Source organism: Lepidochelys olivacea (assembly GCF_965140295.1).
Source record: "Lepidochelys olivacea isolate rLepOli2 genome assembly, chromosome: 13".
Lineage (NCBI taxonomy): Eukaryota > Metazoa > Chordata > Testudines > Cheloniidae > Lepidochelys > Lepidochelys olivacea.
Window position 1 is genome coordinate 31152168 of NC_140423.1, and position 24515 is coordinate 31176682.

General features: G+C 51.2%; 1 protein-coding gene across 3 annotated transcripts in view; it reads right to left on the reverse strand.

Moving 5' to 3' along the window:
• Positions 1–15666: 15666 nt before the first annotated feature.
• The window catches only part of LOC311529587 (rho GTPase-activating protein 39-like), a 121849-nt gene continuing 113000 nt past the window's right edge, over positions 15667–24515 (reverse strand). For all 3 annotated transcript variants that reach the window (XM_084645630.1, XM_084645631.1, XM_084645632.1), the window contains exons 6-10: positions 24068–24141; positions 22261–22460; positions 20354–20445; positions 18602–18771; positions 15667–18237 (exon numbers count right to left, since the gene is read on the reverse strand). In XM_084645630.1, the coding sequence (XP_084501756.1) occupies positions 18043–18237; positions 18602–18771; positions 20354–20445; positions 22261–22460; positions 24068–24141 (731 nt within the window). In that variant the 3' untranslated portion in view covers positions 15667–18042. The remainder of the gene's footprint in view (positions 18238–18601; positions 18772–20353; positions 20446–22260; positions 22461–24067; positions 24142–24515) is intronic.

Here is a 24515-nt window from a genome sequence, read left to right on the forward strand (position 1 = left end):
ATCTATATGCCAAGCCAAAGAAATATGCATTGTACTGAGACATCCTTGAATTTCCTGGATATATTATCTCACCCATGGGACTGGCAACAGACTCCTGCAAGGTGACAGCCATCATGGATTGGGTGGCACTGAAGGATGTCTGAAGAATCCAATGGTTCTTGGGTTTTGCTTATATTTATAGAATATTTATCCCAGGATTCTCTGCTGTGGCCAGTCCTCTAACAGTCCTCCCCTTGCTGCGAAAGGGAGTCCAGTTTTCAAGGTCCCCAGAAGCACAGGCTCCCTTTGATAATTTGAAACAGAGATGTGTCACAGCTCACAACTTGATCCACCCAGACCATTTATGGTGAAGGCGAATGCTTCAAACCTCATGCTAGGGCAGTCCTTTCCCAACCTGCTCCTCTCAAAGATCAGTTTCACCCATGCGCTTTTTACTCACAAAACCTCACTTCCACTGAAATGAATTATGACATCCTGAACAAAGAACTGCTGGCCAACAAAGCAGCCTTTGAAGAATAGCACCATCCTTTGGAGGAGGCAGGATCCTCTGAACAGGCCAGACCCCCTTACCTGCAGGGAAGGGGCACAGCAGACCAAGCTCATGATCTAGATTAGTGTCCCAAGTGATGCTTTTAACATCATGGCAGCCCAATGCGAGGACCAGACCATTTGGGAGGGTCTTACCTACAGGGTGGCTGTGAGAGGAGTGTTCACAAAAGACTGCACAGCACATAGTATCCCCTGGTTTGAGTTGTGCAATGGGTTGCTGTGCTGGGTGGAGAGAGATTCTCAACCAAGGATCTCCAATACTAGCTTCTGGTGCCTAAACTCGCTCAGTGGGAGCTCCTACAGCAGGCCCATGTTATATCATGGTAAAGTTGAAATCCAAGAAACATTGCCCCAGTGTTTCTGGCTGGGGATGGATGATGTGGTAGCAGACTTCTAATGTCCTGGCTGCCAAAAGGTCACTCCAAAAGGTACGGGTCAAGCCGCTTTAATTCCCCACCCCTGACTACAACTCCCTTTGAGACAGTGAGATTTGGTAGAATCAACCCCTAGAAAAAAGCACCTTAGGACACAGTCCACCAGCCCCAGATGAACCTATGCCACCCAGTACCCCAAGGCTGTTCTCCCATGGGACACCACAGCTTCCACACTTGTGCAGGAACTAATCCAGATATTTTCCTGGGCAGCCTTCCCTCAGACGTCCTCATTGACCAAGGAACTCATTTCGTGTCCCAGCAGCTTTGGGCACTATTGAAAGTAAAGCCTGATCCACAGATGGGCTGATGGAAAGGGTGGGAGGCTCTGGGGGAGGGGAAGATGATAAGGGGCTACCAGTGGGTGCTCAGCACCCACCATTTTTTCCTGGTGGGTGCCCCAGCCCCAGAGCACCCAGGGAGTTGGCACCTCTGCCATGGGGTAAGGTAGGTGCTGGCCTGTTTTGTGTGATGGAAGGCAACCAGGTGTGGTTTCTGGGTGAACCTCTCCTTTCCATTTCAGTGTCCAAAAGTGGAAAAGTTAACATTTTAACGAGTCACTGAAAAAAAAAAATCATAAAGGCATGTGGGTCCAGATGTGGGCAGGTTAAAAACAGGAACCTCCAAACACTAAAAAAAATCATAAACATCCAAGCCTGGCCTGGCTGATGTGCCCTGTGTATCATAGGAACCTGCAACGGGTGCCAACTATGTTACAGTCCGATCCTTGTGATGGAGGGCAAACCGTTGTATTTCCTTGGTTACGTTTTTCCATGGTAGGGTCCAAAAGTGAGCTACAAACATAAAATAGTTCTGGCTGAGGAGGATTATGTCAGGGCAACAATTGAGGGACACAGCTACAAGGCTGCCCTCTGTGGAACCCCTTGCAAGCCATATTGCAGGCATTGTACAAGGGGTGGGGGCTCAGGTTGGAGGGTGGGGGGTGAGGGGCATGTAGCTGTAATTTAGACAGGCCCTAGAGCTGGCTGAATTACAGCAGGGACTGTCAGATTTTGGAAGGCACTTTAGATTCTTAAACCTTGGGTCGAGTGCTGTAGCTGTCTTTAGAAATCTCATATTGGTACCTTCTTTGCATTTTGTCAAATCTGCAGTGAAAGTTTCTTAAAACGAACAACATGTGCTGGGTCATCATCCAAGACTGCTATAACATGAAATATATGGCAGAATGCGGGTAAAACAGAGCAGGAGACGTACAATTCTCCCACAAGGAGTTCAGTCACTAAGTAATTAACACATTATTTTTTTAATGAGCATCATCAGCATGGAAGTATGTCCTCTGGAATGTTGGCTGAAGCATGAAGGAGCATACGAATGTTTAGCATATCTGGCATGTAAATACCTTGCAACGCCAGCTACAAAAGTGCCATGTGAACGCCTGTTCTCACTTTCAGGTGATATTGTAAATAAGAAGCAGACAGCATTACCTCCTATAAATGTAAACAAATTTGTTTCTCTCAGCGATTGGCTGAACAGGAAGTAGGACTGAGTGGACTTGTAGGCTCTAAAGTTTTACATTGTTCTGTTTTTGTAGGTGCTAAAGTTTTGGATCAATTATGTACCAAAAATCTACATTTGTAAGTTGCACTTTCACAATATAGAGTTTGCACTACAGTACTTGTATGAGGTGAATTGAAAACTACTATTTCTTTTGTTTATCATTTTTACAGTGCAAATATTTGTAATAAAAAGTAATATAAAGTGAGCACTGTACACTTTGTATTCTGTGTTGTAATTGAAATCAATATATTTGAAAATGTAGAAAAACATCCAAAAATATTTAATAAATTTCAATTGGTATTCTATTGTTTGAGTGTGATTAAAACTGTGATTAATGGCAATTAATTTTTTTGAGTTAATCGTGTGAGTTAACTGCCCTAGTAGAAACAGCTAAAACTCACCCAAAACTTTAGATATAATCTTAGATTTTTGTAGATTAATTTTTTTTTATTTCTCTGAACATTTCATTGTGGTATTTTTAAAGTTGATTTATAAAATGTATGTTTTTAACTGCAGTAAGTTTCACTGGAGAATTCTTTTAAATGAAAAAAAATCAGAACATTATCTGATTCCTCATTTTCCATGAGACTATATGCCCCAAATTCTCATCTTCTCTGTGAAAATAGTGTTTCTAGATATTACTATTTCTGAGACCACAAAAAGGAAAAACGCACATTTTAAAATTTAAAATTGAAGATTTTTCAGTTTCAGTAATTAGGGGGGAAATTTCAAAGAATCATACCATATTTTCCACTGTGTTTTAACTTTTGTGTTAGGATTTAGCATTCAGAGTCATGGTTAGGGTTAACTTAATTTCATATGCATGTCAAAAGCATTTAAGTAGCTTAGGTTGACCACAGTGTGGCAGCCTCTCCCAGAGAACACTGCAACTCATCAGCCTTCTTGAACGGCTCAGGTTTCAGCTCTGTCTCTGGGGTTTGTTCCTGTTTGTTGATCCAAACAAAGGCTGCTCAGGTGGGGCAGGAGGTTCACGCTGAAACAACAAGCAACAGAGAATGTGCTTGTATGTCACAAACAGGGCCTGTCAGAGCTCATGCCCACTTGGTATCCACTCAGCAGTGAGCTCAGTGTGTCCAGGATACTGGACACGCTCAGACAGAGGGAGACACCTACTAAAACCTCTCCAACGCATCATCAAGGATCTACAACCTATCCTGAAGGAAGACCCATCACTCTCACAGATCTTGGGAGACAGGCCAGTCCTTGCTTACAGACAGCCCCCCAACCTGAAGCAAATACTCACCAGCAACTGCACACCACACAACAGAACCACTAACCCAGGAACCTGTCCTTGCAACAAAGCCCATTGCCAACTGTGTCCATATATCTATTCAGGGGACAACATCATAGGGCCTAATCACATCAGCCACACTATTAGAGGCTCGTTCACCTGCACATATACCAATGTGATATATGCCATTGTCATAAATATAAAGGGAAGGGTAAACCCCTTTGAAATCCCTCCTGGCCAGGGGAAAGCTCCTCTCACCTGTAAAGGGTTAAGAAGCTAAAGGTAACCTCACTGGCACCTGACCAAAATGACCAATGAGGAGACAAGATACTTTCAAAAGCTGGGAGGAGGGAGAGAAACAAAGGGTCTGTGTCTGTCTGTAGTCGTCTTGGCCGGGGATAGACCAGGAATGGAGTCTTAGAACTTTTAGTAAGTAATCTAGCTAGCTATGTGTTAGATTATGATTTCTTTAAATGGCTGAGAAAAGAATTGTGCTGAATAGAATAACTACTTCTGTCTGTGTATCTTTTTTGTAACTTAAGGTTTTGCCTAGAGGGGTTCTCTATGTTTTTGAATCTAATTACCCTGTAAGATATCTACCATCCTGATTTTACAGGGGGGATTTCTTTATTTCTATTTACTTCTATTTTTTATTAAAAGTCTTCTTGTAAAACACTGAATGCTTTTTCATTGTTCTCAGATCCAAGGGTTTGGGTCTGTGGTCACCTATGCAAATTGGTGAGGCTTTTTATCCAACATTTCCCAGGAAAGGGGGGGTGCAAGTGTTGGGAGGATTGTTCATTATTCTTAAGATCCAAGGGTCTGGGTCTGTAGTCACCTAGGCAAATTGGTGAGGCTTTTTACCAAACCTTGTCCAGGAAGTGGGGTGCAAGGTTTTGGGAAGTATTTTGGGGGGAAGGACGCGTCCAAACAGCTCTTCCCCAGTAACCAGTATTAGTTTGGTGGTGGTAGCGGCCAGTCCAAGGTGTAATATTTTGTACCTTGGGGAAGTTTTGACCTAAGCTGGTAAAGATAAGCTTAGGAGGTTTTTCATGCAGGTCCCCACATTTGTACCCTAGAGTTCAGAGTGGGGGAGGAACCGTGACAGCCATCATGTGCCAGCAATGCCCCTCTGCCATGTACATTGGTCAAACTGGACAGTCTCTACGTAAAAGAACCAATGGACACAAATCAGACGTCAAGAATTATAACATTCAAAAACCAGTTGGAGAACACTTCAATCTCTTTGGTCACTCAATTACAGACCTAAAAGTTGCAATTCTTCAACAAAAAAACTTCAAAAACAGACTCCAAGGAGAGACTGCTGAATTGGAATTAATTTTCAAACTGGATACAATTAACTTAGCCTTGAATAAAGACTGGGAGTTGATGGGTCATGACACAAAGTAAAACTATTTCCCCTTGTTTATTCTCCGCCCCCTCTCCCCCGCTGTTCCTCAGACATTCTTGTCAACTGCTGGAAATGGCCCACCTTGATTATCAGTACGAAAGGTGTGTCCCTCCCCCCCCGTCCCCCTGCTGGTAACAGCTCACCTAAAGTGATCACTCTGGTTACAGTGTGTATGGTAACACCCATTGTTTCATATTCTCTGTGTATATAAAATCTCCCCACTGTATTTTCCACTGAATGCATCCGATGAAGTGAGCTGTAGCTCACGAAAGCTTATGCTCAAATAAATTTGTTAGTCTCTAAGGTGCCACAAGTACTCCTTTTCTTTTTGTGAATACAGACTAACACGGCTGCTACTCTGAAACCTACTAAGTGGTGGTGTGGAAAGACTGGGCTTCAGGTTAAAGAACCCACCATACACCTCCCTTGGAAACAAATGATTTGCAAACAGTGAGGTGCTTACCTCAGGCTCCATCCTCCTTCTCTGTGAGGAGCTCTTGCTTTCTCTGCTTGTCTCCAAAATCTTTGAGTGTCAACATTTGACATCACCCAGGGTGTCCTCTCTCCCCACTGAATCTGTCTGTGAGGTGCCAGTGGGACCGACCGGGATACTAGTGAGGCCAAGTCAGTATGTTTAGAGCCTTGCCCCTGTTGGTGGGAGATGAGGAAGTGTAAGTGTAACAGGGTGGCTTGCCCATGGCCTGGAGAGCCTGGGACTAAACCAGTTTGATTACAAGATGAGCCCCACCTGAGAGGGATCAGGTGAACCCAATACAAAAGGCTGGTAGGGGCAGAAATGACCAGGAAACAGCAGCCTGAGGAGCTGGAGCTGCCTTGAAGAAACAGCTGCAGGAAGCAAGTTTGGCCCCTGCAGACACTGAACTGTGACCCAGGTCTGAGAAAGAGGGCTGGAAACCTCCCAGCTAAGGGAGAGGCACTGAACTGGGGTTAGGTCTAGAGTGCCAGCGTGCACCTGAGGACTGAATAAATTGGACCCAGGAGGGGAATGTTTTAATTGCCTGTGGACTGTGCTGAGTTTATTTAAGGAGACCTGGAAAAGTGGAAAACAGAGGCAGGGGCCATAGAGTGACCACTGGCCATGAGGGGAAGCTGGCAACCCTGTTAGAAACTGGCATAGTTGGTAGGGCCTGTGACCTCCATCATAGAATCATAGAATAACAGAGTTGGAAGGGACCTCTGGAGGCCATCTAGTCCACCCCCCTGCCCAGAGCAGGACCAATCCTAACTAAATCATCCCAGCCAGGGCTTTGTCAAGCCTGACCTTAAAAACTTCCAAGGAAGGGGATTCCACCACCTCCCTAGGTAAAGCATTCCAGTGTTTCACCAACCTCCTAGTGAAAATGTTTTTCCTAATATCCAACCTAAACCTCCCCCACTGAAACTTGAGACCATTACTCCTTGTCCTCTCATCTGCTATCACTGAGAATAGTCTAGATCCATCCTCTTCGGATCCACCTTTCAGGTAGTTGAAAGCAGCTATCAAATCCCCCCTCATTCTTCTCTTCCGTAGACTAAACAATCCCAGTTCCCTCAGCCTCTCCTCATAAGTCATGTGTTCCAGACCCCTAATCATTTTTGTTGCCTTTCGCTGGACTCTCTCCAATTTCTCCACATCCTTCTTGTAGTGTGGGGCCCAAAACTGGACACAGTACTCCAGATGAGGCCTCACCAATGTCAAATAGAGGGGAACGATCACGTCCCTCGATCTGCTGGCAATGCCCCTACCTATACATCCCAAAATGCCATTGGCCTTCTTGGCAACAAGGGCACACTGTTGACTCATATCCAGCTTCTTGTCCATTGTCACCCCTAGGTCCTTCTCTGCAGAACTGCTGCCTAGCTATTCGGTCCCTAGTCTGTAGCGGTGAATTGGATTCTTCTGTCCTAAGTGCAGGATTCTGCACTTGTCCTTGTTGAACCTCATCAGATTTCTTTTGGCCCAATCCTCCAATTTGTCTAGGTCCCTCTGTACCCTATCCCTACCCTCCAGTGTATCTACCGCTCCTCCCAGTTTAGTGTCATCCGCAAACTTGCTGAGGGTGCAATCCATACCATCCTCCAGATCATTAATGAAGAGGGATGATGTAGCCAAAATATGCAGATACTGTGTTTGCTGAAGAAAAGTCCACCCTCCCACTTCAGTTCCAGGGGGCAGCTAAGCAGCCAAACCAGGTCCAGGTGGTTCTCCAGAAGCTCCTAGAGAATGAATAGAAGCAGTGGGGAATCTGGCTATCTTGGAGGAGCAGCAGTAGCAACATCTGTTAGAGATCCTGCAAAGGGAAATCATCTGCGGCCACAAGGGCTGTGAAAGAAAAGGATATTCAGGGGCTAGGAGGCCAGAGGCACAATTTAGGATCTGCCATGCCTGTGGATAAAAAGGGCACAACATGAGAGCATGGCCCTATGTGAGCTGTACTGAGAAGGTTAACCCATGAGAGCAGGGCTTGAGAACCCGGACAAGCATGGCCTAATGCCTAGAGGGGGACCAGAGTTATTGGGTTTTGGTGCAGAGAAGCAGGCCATATAAAAAGACACTGCCCCCCTAGGAAACTGCAGGGTGGCAAAAGGAGGGGTGGGGTCCCAAGCATGTAGAAAGAAAAGAGGATGTCCCGTGCCCCAAATGCTCTTGAGGCAGGCACTGTGGTGACAGATGAGGACCTTGCAGACACTAAATCAGCATACTCAGGAGGGTGTTGCAGGCAGCTGAAGGATGAAATGGTTGGCACAGAGATGAAGCAGGCCAAAGTAGGGACAAATACAAGGGTAGGACAGTCCAGGTGGGTCCTCAGACCCTGATGGAAAAGTCTCTGACGGATGCAGCGGCAGAAGCAAAAAGGCTTTAGGAGAAGCTAGTGGCTTCAGAACAGGCCATGCAAGCAGCTAATAATGAGAATGAGTTGCTGCAGGAGTGTCGGGACACTGCAGAAGAGAAGGATCTCCTCCTAATTATGATGGGTAAGCTGAAGGGGACTAGAGGTGGACAGGGTCCAGGCCATACAAGCATGTGGCCGGCGACACCAATGAGAGGACAAGGAATGAGGCTTGGACAGCAGTAAAATTTGCCCCTCGGGTGGGCAAAGTTCTAAGTGGGTAGGTGTATGTAACAGTGGGCTGGTGGGCCTGGGGCTAAGCCAACCTGGCTACAGAATGAGCCCCTCCCCCCATGGGAATCAGGCAATCCCTCATAAAGGGCTAGGCTTAAGTGGTGACAAAGCCCAGCGGGGGACAGAGCTGGAGTGAAAGCTATGTAGGCAGCTCAGCAGGAAGGAAAGCTCCTGAGGCAGGGAGGGCAGGGAGCCCCTGGCTAACCAGGCACATGACAAGGAGACCAAGAGGGGAACTTGAGAAGAAAGGTAGGAAGTGGCCCAGGGAAAACCACAGCAGAGGTCAAGGAGCAGAACAAGCTGTTGGTACAGGCACAGGGGCCAACTTTTTGTCAGTGTCGATGGGTGCTCGTGTCTCCCTGGTCCTACCCTGCCCCAACTCCACCCTTCCCTGGCCCTATTGGATCCCTCCCCAAATCTCTGCCCCGGCCCTGCCTCCTCCCCCAAGTGCGCCGCGTTCCCCCTCTCTCCCAGGCTTGCCGTGTGAAACAGCTGTTTTGCAGCACAAGTGCTGGGAGGGAGGGGGAAAAAGAAGGACGCGGCAGTGCACTAAGGGGAGGTGGCGGAGTGGAGCAGAGGCAGAGGTGAGCTGGGGCAGGGTGGGGAGCTGCCGGTGGGTGCAGAGCACCCACCAATTTTTCCCTGTGGGTGCTCCAGCCCTGGAGCACCCACGGAGTCAGCACCTTTGAGTACAGGGCCTTGTGCTGGAACCTAGAGTCAAGAGAGACTGGGTTCACGGACTGGCCTCAGAAATGGTTATTGAGCCCACCGAGGGGACTGTAGCCTGAGCTGGAGACAGGCTGAGGAAGAGCCCAAGGCAGGGGTGCAGGAAAAGGGGGGGCCAGGGTTCTTCCCACTTTTTACCGTCCATAAGGGCAAGTGATGGGGCGAGGGCTTGGAGAGGAGTGAGTCAGGGGCAGGGTCTTGGAGGGAAGAGGGAGTGCAAGGGCAGGGCCTCAGAGGGAAGGGGCGGTACGAGGGCAGGGGCTCGGGGGTGGCATGGTGTGTGGGGGGCCGGGGCCATGATTTGGCTGCCTGTGGGGCCCCTCCCCCTTTTAGGGCACTTCCTCCACTCCTGGCCCCAGTGAGGGTGGAAGGATTTGTTTTCTTCTTAAAGATCTTTTTGACTTTTAGTTTAGATAACTGTGACCTTGGAAAGGGTGGACTTAAAATGGTGACCTGACCGGAGGGGCAAATTATGAGACAGAGAAACTGCCACAGTGACTGTTGGCAGGGGCATTGCCCCTTGAGAGAGCTGCAATGTCCTGCCTGGCCATGAGGGGCTGCCTAGTGGTGAGTGGACCAATTGCAGAAAGGCTAAACTTGTTTTTGAGACACAGTATCCCAAGCAGGGTCACAATGGTACTTATTGTAGTGTCTCGTTACTGGAGCTACAAACTTTAACACATAAATTGGGCTTCTTCACTCCTGAAGCAAAATCACTTCTTTTCTATAGGAGAGGCCCCCTGCCTCGGGTTCTCCAGTGCGAATGGCCTTTGCAGACAGAGGGCCAGGGATGGACAGAGTGTCTGATTCTTCCTCAGCATCCAAGCCCTGATGGAATTCTGCCTCCTTGGGCCAGCTAGCTCATTTCTCCAAGCCTGGCTGGATTCTTTGTCCAGCCCAGAGGCATCCTCATCTCAGGGGCGGAGAGCTCACTGGAATGGTGCTTTCAGCCCACAAATACTCAATGCCCAGGCTGACTCTGTCCCTGATTGACAGGCTGGACCACTTAGAGGTTTGGGAGTCTGCTCCAGCCTCCCAGCTAAGGAAGCTGTTCTTTAGTTCAGGCAGTAGAGGCTCAAGCTCCGAGGTCCTCCAGGGCTTGTTCCCCACAAATTCAGCTGACATTTGGAACAAAGCTCCGACAACCTGGAAATTTAAGTGCATGAGTGGGACTCTCGGCCCTGCCTCCACCTCCTGAGGGGCTGATGTTGATTCAGGCCTTTTTACCTGGGCATGTACATGGCCTTCTGAACACCCGACAGTCTTTAGTGTAGTTCTCCTGCCTGCACTCCTGGACTGCGGGGGTGGGGTGGGGTGGGGGGCGTTATTATCCCTTTTTACAGATGGGGAGCTGGAGTACAGAGAGGCTGAATGGCTTTCCCAAGGTCACACAAATCTGTGGTTGAGCTGGGAATAGAGCCCATGTCTCTTCAGGACTAGTCCAGTGCTCTGGCCACTAGACCATCCTTCCTAGACTTGTGGACGGTGTTTGCTCACCCAATCTATCCTGCCTCAGGGCTGTCGTCAGGGCACAGGGCTCCCTGAGATCTCTGCCTCACACACACCTGCCCCTGAGGTGGCAGAGTAGAGGTTCAACACTTTTGTAATTCAGAACCACATTTTTAAGGCTGCCCAAAGCACCTGCCATGGAACATTTCACATTTAACAAGTCCCTGCATGAGAATTATTATTCCTCCTCAAAAACAGGAACAAAAGGGGGAAGACCATTTAGAAGTGGTGCTAAGACCAGGCTCACCAGGTGGCACGGTTACACAGAACCTTCCAAGCATATGAACAAATGCTCAGTCCTGGGAAGACTGCAACTGTGGTTCTGTGAGATGTGATGCAGACGTGTGTTCTAGTTAGGTGTGTGCATACCCAGCGCACCGGAGTTGGAGAAATTGCCTGGCAGTACCCATTGCACTCTCAGCAAATTTGCGGATGATACTAAACTGGGAGGAGTGGTAGATACGCTGGAGGGGAGGGATAGGATACAGAAGGACCTAGACAAATTGGAGGATTGGGCCAAAAGAAATCTGATGAGGTTCAATAAGGATAAGTGCAGGGTCCTGCACTTAGGACGGAAGAACCCAATGCACAGCTACAGACTAGGGACCAAATGGCTAGGCAGCAGTTCTGCGGAAAAGGACCTAGGGGTGACAGTGGACGAGAAGCTGGATATGAGTCAGCAGTGTGCCCTTGTTGCCAAGAAGGCCAATGGCATTTTGGGATGTATAAGTAGGGGCATAGCGAGCAGATCGAGGGACGTGATCGTTCCCCTCTATTCGACATTGGTGAGGCCTCATCTGGAGTACTGTGTCCAGTTTTGGGCCCCACACTTCAAGAAGGATGTGGATAAATTGGAGAGAGTCCAGCGAAGGGCAACAAAAATGATTAGGGGACTGGAACACATGACTTATGAGGAGAGGCTGAGGGAGCTGGGATTGTTTAGCCTGCAGAAGAGAAGAATGAGGGGGGATTTGATAGCTGCTTTCAACTACCTGAAAGGGGGTTCCAAAGAGGATGGCTCTAGACTGTTCTCAATGGTAGCAGATGACAGAACGAGGAGTAATGGTCTCAAGTTGCAGTGGGGGAGGTTTAGATTGGATATTAGGAAAAACTTTTTCACTAAGAGGGTGGTGAAACACTGGAATGCGTTACCTAGGGAGGTGGTAGAATCTCCTTCCTTAGAGGTTTTTAAGGTCAGGCTTGACAAAGCCCTGGCTGGGATGATTTAACTGGGAATTGGTCCTGCTTTGAGCAGGGGGTTGGACTAGATGACCTTCTGGGGTCCCTTCCAACCCTGATATTCTGTGATTCTATGATTCTATGATTGAAGAGTGGCGTTTGTGCCTCGTGGCTGTGGCCCCTCCCTTAGCTAGATGAGGTAGCGGCATCCCAACCCTGCTCCGTTACTCACATAGAAAGCCCATGAGAAGAGCCTCCAGTGCAGAGGGGATGGAGGTTGGGTTGTGGAATCCACGTCTGCATCACATCTCAAAGAACTACAGTTACAGTAACCATTTGGTCTTCGAGTAGATGCAGCCGTGTATTCTACAGAGGTGACTCACAAGCAGTACCTCTCCCAGGAGATGGGGCTCGGAGTCTACCTAATAAGAATTGCAGGACCACCCTTCTGAAGTTTGCGTCTGCTCGGGAAGATGTGGTAATGGCGTAATGGTTTGTAAAAGTATGTAAGTACAACCAGACAAGAGCCCTGTAAATGGGCAATATGGAAATGTCACTGAGGAATGCTATTGACGTTGCTTGTGCTCTTGTTGAATGAACCTGCTGAGGGCCGTAGCTGAAGTTATCTCGTATATAGTCTTGATACACGATGTTACCCATTTAGAGATGGTCTGTGAAGAGACCGCTTGACCCTTTATACAATCTGCCTATGACACAGACAAGTGAGGCGAAGCAAGAAATGGTTTAGTTGTAGCCAGACAGAAGGCTAGACATTGCCTCACATCCAAAATTGGGAAATGCTGCTCCTATGGAGATGAATGTGGCTAAGGAAAAAACACAGGTAAATATGCGCCTGGTAAACTGAGACACCACTTTAGACAAAGATTTTGTGTGTGGTCATAAAGTCACCTTGTCTTTGGAGAATTGCGTAAAGGAGGCTCTGCCATCAGAGCCTGCAACTCACATGCCTGCCTTGTAGATGTAATTGCTACCGGCCAAGCAATTTTCTGACACAAGAGAGACAGTGGACAAGACAGTAGGGACTCAAATGGAGGACACATCAGAGCTGCCTTGGGAAACAGCTCTTGGACCAGAGGATGTAGACAGGAATGCCATTTTAGGAATCTCGTCACCATTAGAGAAGACTGATTTTCCCTGAACAGGGTAAGGACCACATCAAAAAACTCTTCTATTTCACTACATAGGCCATTCTGCTAGAGGACTTCCCACTGTTGAGCAGGACTTGTTGGACGACCACCAAACATTGCTCCTCGTCTTCATTCAGCCATGCAGCAGCCACCCCATGAGATGTAGGGAGCTGAGCACAGCATGCAAGGTACGGCTGTGACTCTGAGCGAGCAGATCATAGAATCATAGAATATCAGGGTTGGAAGGGACCCCAGAAGGTCATCTAGTCCAACCCCCTGCTCAAAGCAGGACCAATTCCCAGTTAAATCATCCCAGCCAGGGCTTTGTCAAGCCTGACCTTAAAAACCTCTAAGGAAGGAGATTCTACCACCTCCCTAGGTAACGCATTCCAGTGTTTCACCACCCTCTTAGTGAAAAAGTTTTTCCTAATATCCAATCTAAACCTCCCCCACTGCAACTTGAGACCATTACTCCTCGTTCTGTCATCTGCTACCATTGAGAACAGTCTAGAGCCATCCTCTTTGGAACCCCCTTTCAGGTAGTTGAAAGCAGCTATCAAATCCCCCCTCATTCTTCTCTTCTGCAGGCTAAACAATCCCAGCTCCCTCAGCCTCTCCTCATAACTCATGTGTTCCAGTCCCCTAATCATTTTTGTTGCCCTTCGCTGGACTCTCTCCAATTTATCCACATCCTTCTTGAAGTGTGGGGCCCAAAACTGGACACAGTACTCCAGATGAGGCCTCACCAATGTCGAATAGAGGGGAACGATCACGTCCCTCGATCTGCTTGCTATGCCCCTACTTATACATCCCAAAATGCCATTGGCCTTCTTGGCAACAAGGGCACACTGCTGACTCATATCCAGCTTCTCGTCCACTGTCACCCCTAGGTCCTTTTCCGCAGAACTGCTGCCTAGCCATTTGGTCCCTAGTCTGTAGCTGTGCATTGGGTTCTTCCGTCCTAAGTGCAGGACCCTGCACTTATCCTTATTGAACCTCATCAGATTTCTTTTGGCCCAATCCTCCAATTTGTCTAGGTCTTTCTGTATCCTATCCCTCCCCTCCAGCGTATCTACCACTCCTCCCAGTTTAGTATCATCCGCAAATTTGCTGAGAGTGCAATCCACACCATCCTCCAGATCATTTATGAAGATATTGAACAAAACTGGCCCCAGGACCGACCCTTGGGGTACTCCACTTGATTACCGGCTGCCAACTAGATATGGAGCCATTGATCACTACCCGTTGAGCCCGACAATCTAGCCAGCTTTCTACCCACCTTGTAGTGCATTCATCCAGCCCATACTTCCTTAACTTGCTGACAAGAATACTGTAATTCTAATCTAATCAGGCTGGAGAAGAAGCTGTATGGGAGTCTGAATCCACAGCGTGAGAAAAATCAGAGAACCAGCACTGTCCTGGCCAGGCCAGGGCAATGAGAATAAGCTTGCCCCAATCTGCCTTCAGCTTGAGGATGACCTGAGGGATGATCGGGTGTGGGGTAAAACAGGAGGGGGTTTCTTCGGGGAGGGGCCTGCTCCAGAACATGAAGCAGCAGTGCTCTTGCAGCCCAAGGGCCATCTCCGACTTGATGAGGGCCTCAATACTGAAGCAAGCCGCATGGCCTGTTCGAGCAGGTACTGCTTCAGGCAAAGGTCCTGAGCCACCCTTTCTTAAACGATCCGCGCCGAGACAGAGCAAGCTGTGTATGTGGGAATCACTCCTCTGCACGAAGGACAATGTTTAAACCTGCTGTGGTCCTCTCAGGGAAACAAACTACCTCTAACACCAAGGGTACTACAAACCATATACAACTAGAAAACTAAACTATTTGCGAGGTTATGCGGCTACAACCACACAGAGCTCTGACTCCAGCCACAAGTGGCGAGAAGGAAGTGAGGGGGGTCAGGGCGGTGCTGTCTCATATAGCCAGGGGAGGGGCCACAGCCACAGGGCACAAGCGCAGCCCCTCTACAGGCACTGCTCGACAATTTCTCTGGTGTGCACACCTAAGGCGCGCACACCTAAGTGGAATACACAGCTGCATCTACTCGAAAGAGACAAATTGGTGTTGTGTATTGCTAACTTTGTTCTACCTAGAGGGACCTGTATGAGCACAGGAGTTTGCTCTCAGTGTTGATCTCTGACTGGAGTCAATTGTTGATGTAGAGTTAATCCCTGGGAAGCAGGTGTAGGGCGGAGATTCCTGGAAGAAGGGATTGCCCTGCATGCTGTTTGACATCCTCTGTTCCAGGACGTGTGTGTGTGTGCAAATAAAACAAAATTACACATAACCCATTCCCAGATTCTACACCACTGATTTCTCCTCCAACAGGACCCCAAGCAGCAAGGCCCCAGAATCTTCTACTGGCCGGTAGAGGGGCAACACTATAACTACAATGAAGAAAATGTAAATCTTTGATGTCATACCTGAAAGGGCTGAAGAGATTTAAACTTTCACACACACACAAATTGACGACAGAGCCCAAGCCTGGGACATTTCAGCCATGAAAGATGAGTAGCAGAGTTGTTACTGGGAACTGCTCTGACATTCATCATGTAGAACAGCACAGCAAAATGGGATCACCACATTCTTAAGGCAACTCCAGAGGGTGAACAGCTCCAGAATACAGACTGTTCCCAGCTTTCTTCTTGAACAGGGATGGGGGAAAGATCCAGAGGTTCCCACACAACTGGCTGAGTTTGAGCAGCAGCCTGTGTCCATCTGCAAATGCTCACACCACAGCTCATCCACCACTGGAAAAGGAAGCTCCACGCGGACGAATCAAGCTTAAAAAATGCACAGGAGGGACAAGGGTTCGTCACTGAATTTTTAATGACTCTTGGAACAGAGGAGAGGCTGCTTCATTGGGTTCATATTTACAAACTGATTGGCAAAAAAGAAAACAATATCCAGTGTAATTCCTTAGCCTATTTTACAGCCCTGGCAAAAAGGGTTGATATAGACAACAGCAAATGTCTATCTGCTACACCGAAGGGCAAGGAAGAATTTGAATCATTGCCCACAATGTTGTTAGCTGCAGTTGACAGCCCTGGGACAGGTGCATATCTACAACCCAATGAAAGGGGATCCTGAGCCAGGCATGAGCAAACATTCCAGCTGATTTGGGGTGAGGATGTGACACCCTGAGCAATGTTGAACAATTTCAATTTCCCAGTGACCCAGGGCTGGTACGTGAACAGCAGGGACCATTCAGGAAGGAAGCAGCTGAGTAAATTCAACACCCTCTTGTGGAAGCCAGAGGAGCTGACTTGCTTCCTAGCTCTGCAGTGGGGTGAGATTGGGAAGCAGCCTGTCCCTGAACCCTTTCTGGCACCCATGACAGACCGATCAGTTGTGACCTGAGGAGCAGGGACTTCCTAACCCAGTATACCAGCACCTCGCATCTGGTACAAGGAGAAGCACCTTGGCCCCTGGTTCTACAGGGCACAGGCCAAACTCTGGCTGAAGATCTTGCACCCCAGGGCTCCCTGACTCATCGACTTCATAAGCTACAAGTGTTCCGAGGTCCCTGTACGTGTCACACCGACTGTCTGAAACCTGTGCTCAGCCATGAGCAGAGAGTAGCCTTTAAATGCATCTGCCAGCTGGAACGTATCCCACTGCAGCTCTGGCTCACAAATGGTTTACAGTCAGGAGAAGGCTGGCTTGTGTTTGGCACCTACATGAGAAACAACTGGGATGAGGGGAATCTGCAGGCACAAGCGTGAATATGGCTTTGGATACCACTGGCGGGTGTAGTGCTGTACAAACAACCACAAGGCTCAGAGATCTGGCCCATAACAGGCCTGCCGCTGGTAGAGAAAATGCTTAAAAAAGAACAGTCTCAGCACTGGACACCACGTAATTAGGAGTTACAGTCTGCGAAGGAATGTGTGACTGGCTGGAGGCCAAGGGGAAACCCACATGCTCCCATTAAGCAGCCTCAGAAAGACACCCCCTCCTCGCTGCGGCTCACCACACTCTCACTGGCCCAGAGCAAGCCCAGAGCATTTATGGCACTTACGAACACGGTCAGCCACAGCCTTTCGGAGACCACCCCAGCCAGCCTCTGAAACACACCAGCTGCTCTGGCTTGCTTTCCTGGTTTGATGACTTACGGCACAAGCTGCCTTGGTGGTAACGGGGACGCAGTGGGCAGAATGCAGGGGCGACTCCTGGCTCAGGCACGCAGCGGACAGAGCATAGTGTTTGGTGTAGCGAGCCTGGAGCAAGCCCTCTCACTCCTCCGAGCACAACAGCACACGCTAACCTAGCGATTGCTTGTTACCAGTAAGTGTCCTCCCCACCCAATAGAGAGTGCATCGGTCTTCCAGCCTGGAGGAGCGGTGCTTGGTACAAATCCGCCACCTTTCTAGCTCTTTGACCCACAGGCCAGTGAGCTGCTGCTCCATCATATACCAGCTCCAAAGACCTCCATGGCCATTCTGGAGGGACTGGCCAAACACAGAAGACCCCTGACATCATTTGCCTCACCCCAGGAGATGTAGAAGGGTTGGCCCTACGACCCCAGGGAGTCCCCCATGCTTGGGGAGTCTCTCCTGGCTGCTCAAGCAGAACTAAGTCAGCATGAAACAGCCCTAGGGGGCTGGGTGTCTGCAGACACTGCCAGGCAGAGGGGAAGCAGACCGTGAGTTACCTGGCGTTATTCCTGCAATGGAAACAGCCCTTATTGCCACCGTATGGCAGGGGCTGGAAGGAAACCAAAGGGACACGAGGGTCCCGCCTTGACCATGTCTCCTGGGCCCCAGTCACCCACCCTTTGCACTAAGGCACATCAATAAGGGTGTCAGACCCACACTCCTAACCGGAAGCCTCTGCTCCAGCTTGCACCCCTGATTTGGAGCGGCTGGTGCAGCAGCTTCCCCATTCCCAATGACATAGGAGCCACTGGGTGACTCCGCGCCAAGCATGGCCCGACGGACCCAGCACCACACCCCAGACTCCCTAGCGCTGGCCAGCCACTCCGCCGGCGAGCCCTGAGCCCTCCCACACTCCCCCAGTTTACGCTGATGCTGGTGCCACAACAGGAAAGATGGCAGAAATCCTAGAGCTGGGAACCCGAGCCTGGAGCGGGCGTTCTGCACCCTCGCGCTATCTCTGGTGACGAGTCCTGGGAGGGGGCCAGCCCTTGTGCTCCCCTCCCCGCAGCCCCCCATGGGGGCCAGCCCCTCACACCACCCCTCTGATGAAGCTAGTGTCCAAGTGCACAATGAGCATGCGCAGGAAGGACATCTCCTTGCGGGTGTTCTCGAAGATGACCCGGGGGTCATCGGACTGGCAGCGCAGGCAGTTGGGGGCCATCACCATGGCCAGGTTGTTCACATCCATCTTCGTCTTGCCCACATTAGACGGCTGAGCAAAGATCTGTGAGGCGAGAAGAGGAGATTCAACCAGAACAACGGGGCAAAGGGGGCTGGGGGGGGGGGGAAGCAGCCAGGCCCAGGGAACCAGGCCTCGTTCCGGGGGGTCAGCTGGCGCATGAGGCTGCAGACACTTCTCCAGACGGAAATCCTGCAGCATGCATGTGGGGCCGGGGGATGGGGGAGCCTCACCGGGGTCAGAGGGCTTCCCAGGGCGATCCTTGGGAGGGACCAGCCCCGCTCCCTGTCAGACCGGGCTGGGAATTAACACATTCTGCTCATGGAATAAGAGGCAAGGCGCCCAGGGCCAAAGCCCCCAGCTCGCGGCGGGGGGAGAGGGTGGCGGTGGGGCAGGGAGGGGTGCCCACCTGCAGGAAGTGGATGAGGTAACACAGGACCAGCCTGTTGAGCTCTGGCAGAAGCTGCACCACGGCGACGGCGGCAGCGGGGTTCTCGTAGTTGCTGATGCACTCGCTGTAGAACTGCTGGGGGATGACGGGCTCCTCCAGCTCCCGGTACCACAGCTTCAGCAGGGAGGCTGGGAGGGAAGGCAGAACGGGGGAAGGGGGCATGAAACCAGGCCAACAAGCCTGCCCCAGCCAGGACACGAGTTACGCTCCGTCGCCTCCCGCAGTTTGACGGGACGCAGCAGCACACCCAGACCCTGGGCCACGCTGACAGACCGCAAGGGCGCTGCGGGCACAGTGGGATGGCTCGAGTGGGAATTTGCCCAGAGCTGCCCGTGGGAAAGTAACACGGGATCTTTGCTGCCCCAGTGCTTCCAACTCTTGATTTCACTGCCTCTCGCGATATTTTATGTTCTTCTTAAAGCCCCAGCTGCTGAGTCAGAAACTTGCAGCAGAGCAACTCTCGCTTCAAATGAGCCTGGCCTCCTGGCTGCAGAGAACAGCTCGAACGTGTCCCCAAGTATGGCCTAAGGGCTCAGCCAGCGGAAAGCCAAGAACCAGGCTCTGCACTGCTTACACGGAAGCCAGCCTCACGATTTGTGGAGTTGACAATATTGCTGACCACAAGCGAATTCTGATTTGACCTCTGAACGCCTGCCTCTCGGGACACAGCTGACACCAGCCGCAGAAAAGCCCCCGTTGCTCCGCAGTGCCACCTACTGACTCACTTGAGCACGTCAACGCTCCCTGGCATCCTTCATCCAAAACTACATCATGTGGTCGCCTGAGACAGTCAGGACTGGAGCCAGGGACCCAGGAGTCCCTCCCTGCCCTATGTTACAAGGACCTGCCACGTGCAGCCCTGCCTAGCTGCTGCTCTCTGACAGGACCAGATCCTGCCTCTTCCCACCACCCAGCCGTGTCTGCAGTGCCCGAGTGCGGGGCCCTGCCTCTTCCCACCACCCAGCCGTGTCTGCGGTGCCCGAGTGCGGGGCCCTGCCTCTTCCCACCACCCAGCCGTGTCTGCAGTGCCGGAGTGCGGGGCCCTACCTCTTCCCACCACCCAGCCGTGTCTGCAGTGTCCGAGTGCGGGGCCCTGCCTCTTCCCACCACCCAGCCGTGTCTGCAGTGTCCGAGTGCGGGGCCCTGCCTCTTCCCACCACCCAGCCGTGTCTGCAGTGTCCGAGTGCGGGGCCCTGCCTCTTCCCACCACCCAGCCGTGTCTGCAGTGTCCGAGTGCGGGGCCCTGCCTCTTCCCACCACCCAGCCGTGTCTGCAGTGCCGGAGTGCGGGGCCCTACCTCTTCCCACCACCCAGCCGTGTCTGCAGTGTCCGAGTGCGGGGCCCTGCCTCTTCCCACCACCCAGCCGTGTCTGCAGTGTCCGAGTGCGGGGCCCTGCCTCTTCCCACCACCCAGCCGTGTCTGCAGTGCCCGAGTGCGGGGCCCTGCCTCTTCCCACCACCCAGCCGTGTCTGCAGTGCCCGAGTGCGGGGCCCTGCCTCTTCCCACCACCCAGCCGTGTCTGCAGTGCCCGAGTGCGGGGCCCTGCCTCTTCCCACCACCCAGCCGTGTCTGTGGTGCCCGAGTTCAGTGTCCTGCACCTGGCCACCACCCAGCTGCGTGTCTCCTGTGTTCTCACACTGCCTCGGAAGCATACTCTGCACACGTTATTCTGGACTAGCCCATAGCTACATGGCTATCCAGCCTCATACCTGGTATATTGGGATCACTGAGGTTGCTGGGGATCCTCCACTGATCCACTTGCAGTTTCAAGGCGTTGACTTCATCAATGTCGCCAGGTATTCTGAAAGCGAACCCAGAAATACAGCAACCGGACTTTGAGTCCAAATGGACTGCAGAGCAAGCCGCCTTGTTGGAGGAAGCTAGCAGCCATGGGTGTGAGACTGTCACTGGGAGGAGCCCTGCAGAGGTGAATTTGCGGGCTAGTAGCACTTGCAGAAACATTTACTCAGCAAGTCTGTACTGTTTCTTATCCAAGTCAATTTCAAATGGCCCTTCAGAAATCCCCCTGCCAGTCTCTCTCAGTCGGAGCTGCTGGTTTCCTGGTGCCATGCTTGTAGCAGTAGGTCAGTCTGATGGTACAGAGTAGGTCTGGGGGATGCAGTAATCTGAAAGCTGCTTTAGGCCAGGTCCATATTTTAATGGGGTAATTGACATGTGGGACTCTACATGAGTTCTTAATCACACATTTACAGAAGTTAGCTTACAACCTCATTTAAATCTCTCCTTTCTCTCATATTCACATGGGAGCTGAATTGGCAAAGTCCTACTCACCATCAAGACAGAAGCTTCCTATGTGCTGAAGTAGTCAGCATGAGTTCAGTGACTCGGAATCACATGTAACAGTTAGGGAGTATTTTACATGGCCCTGCAATCTGCCTTTGTGCAGAGGCTATTTAGGGAGATCCAATGGTTTGGTAATTACCAGTAACTGCTTTCAAATTGTTCCTTACCCGCCGTACCTAAGGGAGAAGTGATGATTAGGGGCACTGTGCTAAGGTCACTGCCAGATGCTTAGTTAAACAATACTAGAGTGCTGAACATGGAAGCTACAGCTACCCCAGTGACTGGCCAGCGAAATCCCTCCTGGGGTTCAGGGTGCAAGGCCTCCTTGCAGGTCCCTGCTGTTACGTGCAGCAGTAATATGGAAACAGGAATACAAGCACCCAGCAGCTCCGCCCCTTCCCTCCCAGGGATGTGCAAGTTCATCCATAGGGTGAGGCTGGCACCAACTTCAGTCTGACTACAGGATCTAGCTAATTTAGGCTTTCCTGCGGAGCCCTTTCCTGAGGATTACACTGGCCAGTGGGACACAAGAATTATGGTGTTTTGCCGAACTTCCGCCCCAGTTTTGTGCCAGAGAAATTTGTGGTTAGTACTGCGCTCCCCCTGCCAGGATTTTGTGTGGCTCAGGGCAGTGACACACAACATCTCTAGACTCAGCTGGACAGAACACTCGTTGCAGAGCCAGCACGATACCACACCCCAAGCCTCACCAACGCTGCTGGCACAGAAGGATCTTTCCCAGCATGTCTGCCTGGCCATCCCAGGGCTCGGCCTCACTCCCAGAGCTGTCCAACCACAACCACTTCACCAGCTGAAAGCGCAACACTGTGCCAGGCGCTCTTGAGATTCACCCACCATCCCAAGCAGCTCAAATCATTCCTAGAGTGCCTGCAGAAGAAAACGTCTCCTGTGACGCATGCTAAGGGACTAATGCTCCTTTGAGGGACTGCTGGTGGCACGTGCCTGAAACACATCCCCGTGAGTGGGGCTGATTCTGCTGGAATAGCAGGGTTCTGCTGACTCACTGGTGCAGGCGCTCGTTACCCCAGCTGCAGAGAAGAGAGGTCGGAGGAAGCCCCAGGCAGAGAGCCTGGGTTGGGACAGCTGGGGCAAGGGAACCATGATGGTGTGTTAGCCAGAGGCTTAGACCGGGGTCTGTAGTACTGGAGAGGTGACTTTCTGCTGATTGTGTGAGTGCAGTTTTGGGTGGAGCAGGGACAGCTCCTGCTTGTACCCCCACTTCTGACTGGTCTGAAATGTGGACAGAGCCAGAGTTCTACGTAGTGAAATAGCTACCATCCCTAAAGCTCACCTGAATATTCCTTCAGTCTGTTCTCCCCCCAGGGCCAGGACTTGCTGAGACAGCTGAATCTGTACCCAAGGCAGCTTGTTCCCCGGATACATGTCCCGCTGCCGTAACATGATTTCCTCCAGAGAGCTCCCAAACAGCGATGGTGTCACAATGGCATTTCTGGCGTGTGTTATCTCCTCCATCATTGGTTTACGGAGGCCCTAAGGGCACAGAAAGTGTTTGTTAACTCGTGCTATAATGTCGTATCTCTGGGAGATCAGCCACGTGCAGGCAGAGGCAGCAAGCAGCCCTGGGGCGTGGAGGCCATGGCTCACATGGAAGATGACCAGATGGCCGCAGGGCCACGTGCTTATAGGAAGTCCTGCAACAGAATCCCTGTTATGCAAAAGGCATGTGCAAGGACCAGGAGCTCGAATGCGTTAGGCCCCAGGAGAGCCGGGAGACTGCTGGCTGTGGGTCGGAGAGATTTGGGGACGGCTCTAGTGTTACTTTCTGGCTCTGTTTCCATGTTCTGATCTTTTCCATTTGGGAAATACTCCTGCGCCCCTGCCAGGATCCACAGTGTTGGGGCAGCAGCAGGGATGAGCTCGGTTCTGGGGATGGGCTGTGAACAGATGCTGCTGCAGGGCCAGCAGGGGGCACACATTCGTTAGATCAGCTATTTCATTCAAATACCTCTTGGCAATGGAACAAGGGAAAGCCAACATTCCAAATGCAGAGGCGAACTCCCGGCTCTCTCCATTTCCAGGGGATCTTTGTGTGTCCATCTTTCGACATGTAGAAGCCTGATTTGCAGAGGCACTGAGCACCTCCAAAAATCAGGCTCCAGCTGGACACCCAAAACCTGTGGCTTCTGGAGAATGTTGATGAAGACACTAACTTAATTTCACATTAGAGAGACAAGGTGGGTGAGGTAATATCTTGTACTGACCCAACTTCTATTAATTTCACAAGGCCAAGGGGAAAATCAAACCGCCTCTAGCCTGCGCTGGTGCTGAAATGACCGGCGGCACCATGCAGTCTGCAGAACAGCTGCAGCCCAGCAGAGCTCAGCTCTGCCAACAAGGTTGAGGAGGGGTAAAAGGAAACCTCCCTCTGACTGCCTGGAGCGCCATGGATCCCAGAGCTCCGGCTGGAGCTGTGCGGAACACGTACCGGTACGTTTCCTGTCCTGCCAGGGGGCTGGGCCCCTGCTACCACCCGACGGATGTGTCAGTGCTCCTCCCTCTCCAGGGAGCTCTCACTGCGCAGAGGCCCCTGGGGAAATGTGACAAAATCCAGCCTCTCTGGGATCCAGTTCCTCGGGACAGGTGCTGCTGGAGGGCAGGCTGCATGACAAGCATGGCGCTCCACCAGGGCGGGGGGAGAAGTGGGCTGTTCCTGGACCTCCCTCTTCTAGGAATGTTTAAAATGAGACCCACGCCTGCTTGCAGGGAAATGCAGCTGCCAGCTATCCCTTCCCCCCCATGGGATGGGCAGTGCCTGCTCCTTCCAGGGAAAGCTGAGCACTGTGTTTGCCACATGGGCCAGGAATATTCCCCTACAGGACCTGCCTGCTGGGCCCCATGAGCACCCTGCATGCTCCCTGCCCAGGCAGGGTACTATCAGGGGAACAGAGTCTGGGAGTCAGGCCTCATCCACTGTGTGGCTGTGAATCCCCTCACCCCCTGCAGCCCAGTTCCCACCTCTAACACAGGACAGCACCCCGGGGGCCGAGGGCCTGAAGGAACCCATTAGTGTCTGGGGTGCTGGAGAAGGCAACGTAAGACATGAGAGCAAAGCCTCCAGGGCACAGCAGGTGCCTCACCTTCTTGCCCCCAGTAACCGCCACCTTCTGCAGCTTCCGGTAACAGAACCTGGCGTACGTGCTGATGGGCAAACCTAGGAGAGAGAGAGAGACATGCCAGTCAGTCCCATGGCGTTGCCAGACCCCCAGAGGAAAAATGTGGTCACCATGAATACTGGGGGTTCTCTTGACAGGGCCCCTGGGCTCTGTCCCTCCCAGAGAGCTGGGCTCTGCACCCTGGGAAGGACAGGAAACATCTGAGTCTATGGGCTCTGAAAATGAACGTGTACAATTTGGGCAAGGTTTGCACTTGCAAAAACCCTCAACACCTCCCCCTTCTTCCCCTGAGATACAGTCTGAAGGGGCACCGTTCCCTTACTGGACCCAAAAATTAACGAGTCCTCCCTCAAGTGCTGTAGGTGCGTTGCAAGAGCTCTCTGCATTTCTTTTAACAGCTGCTTCTAGCTGG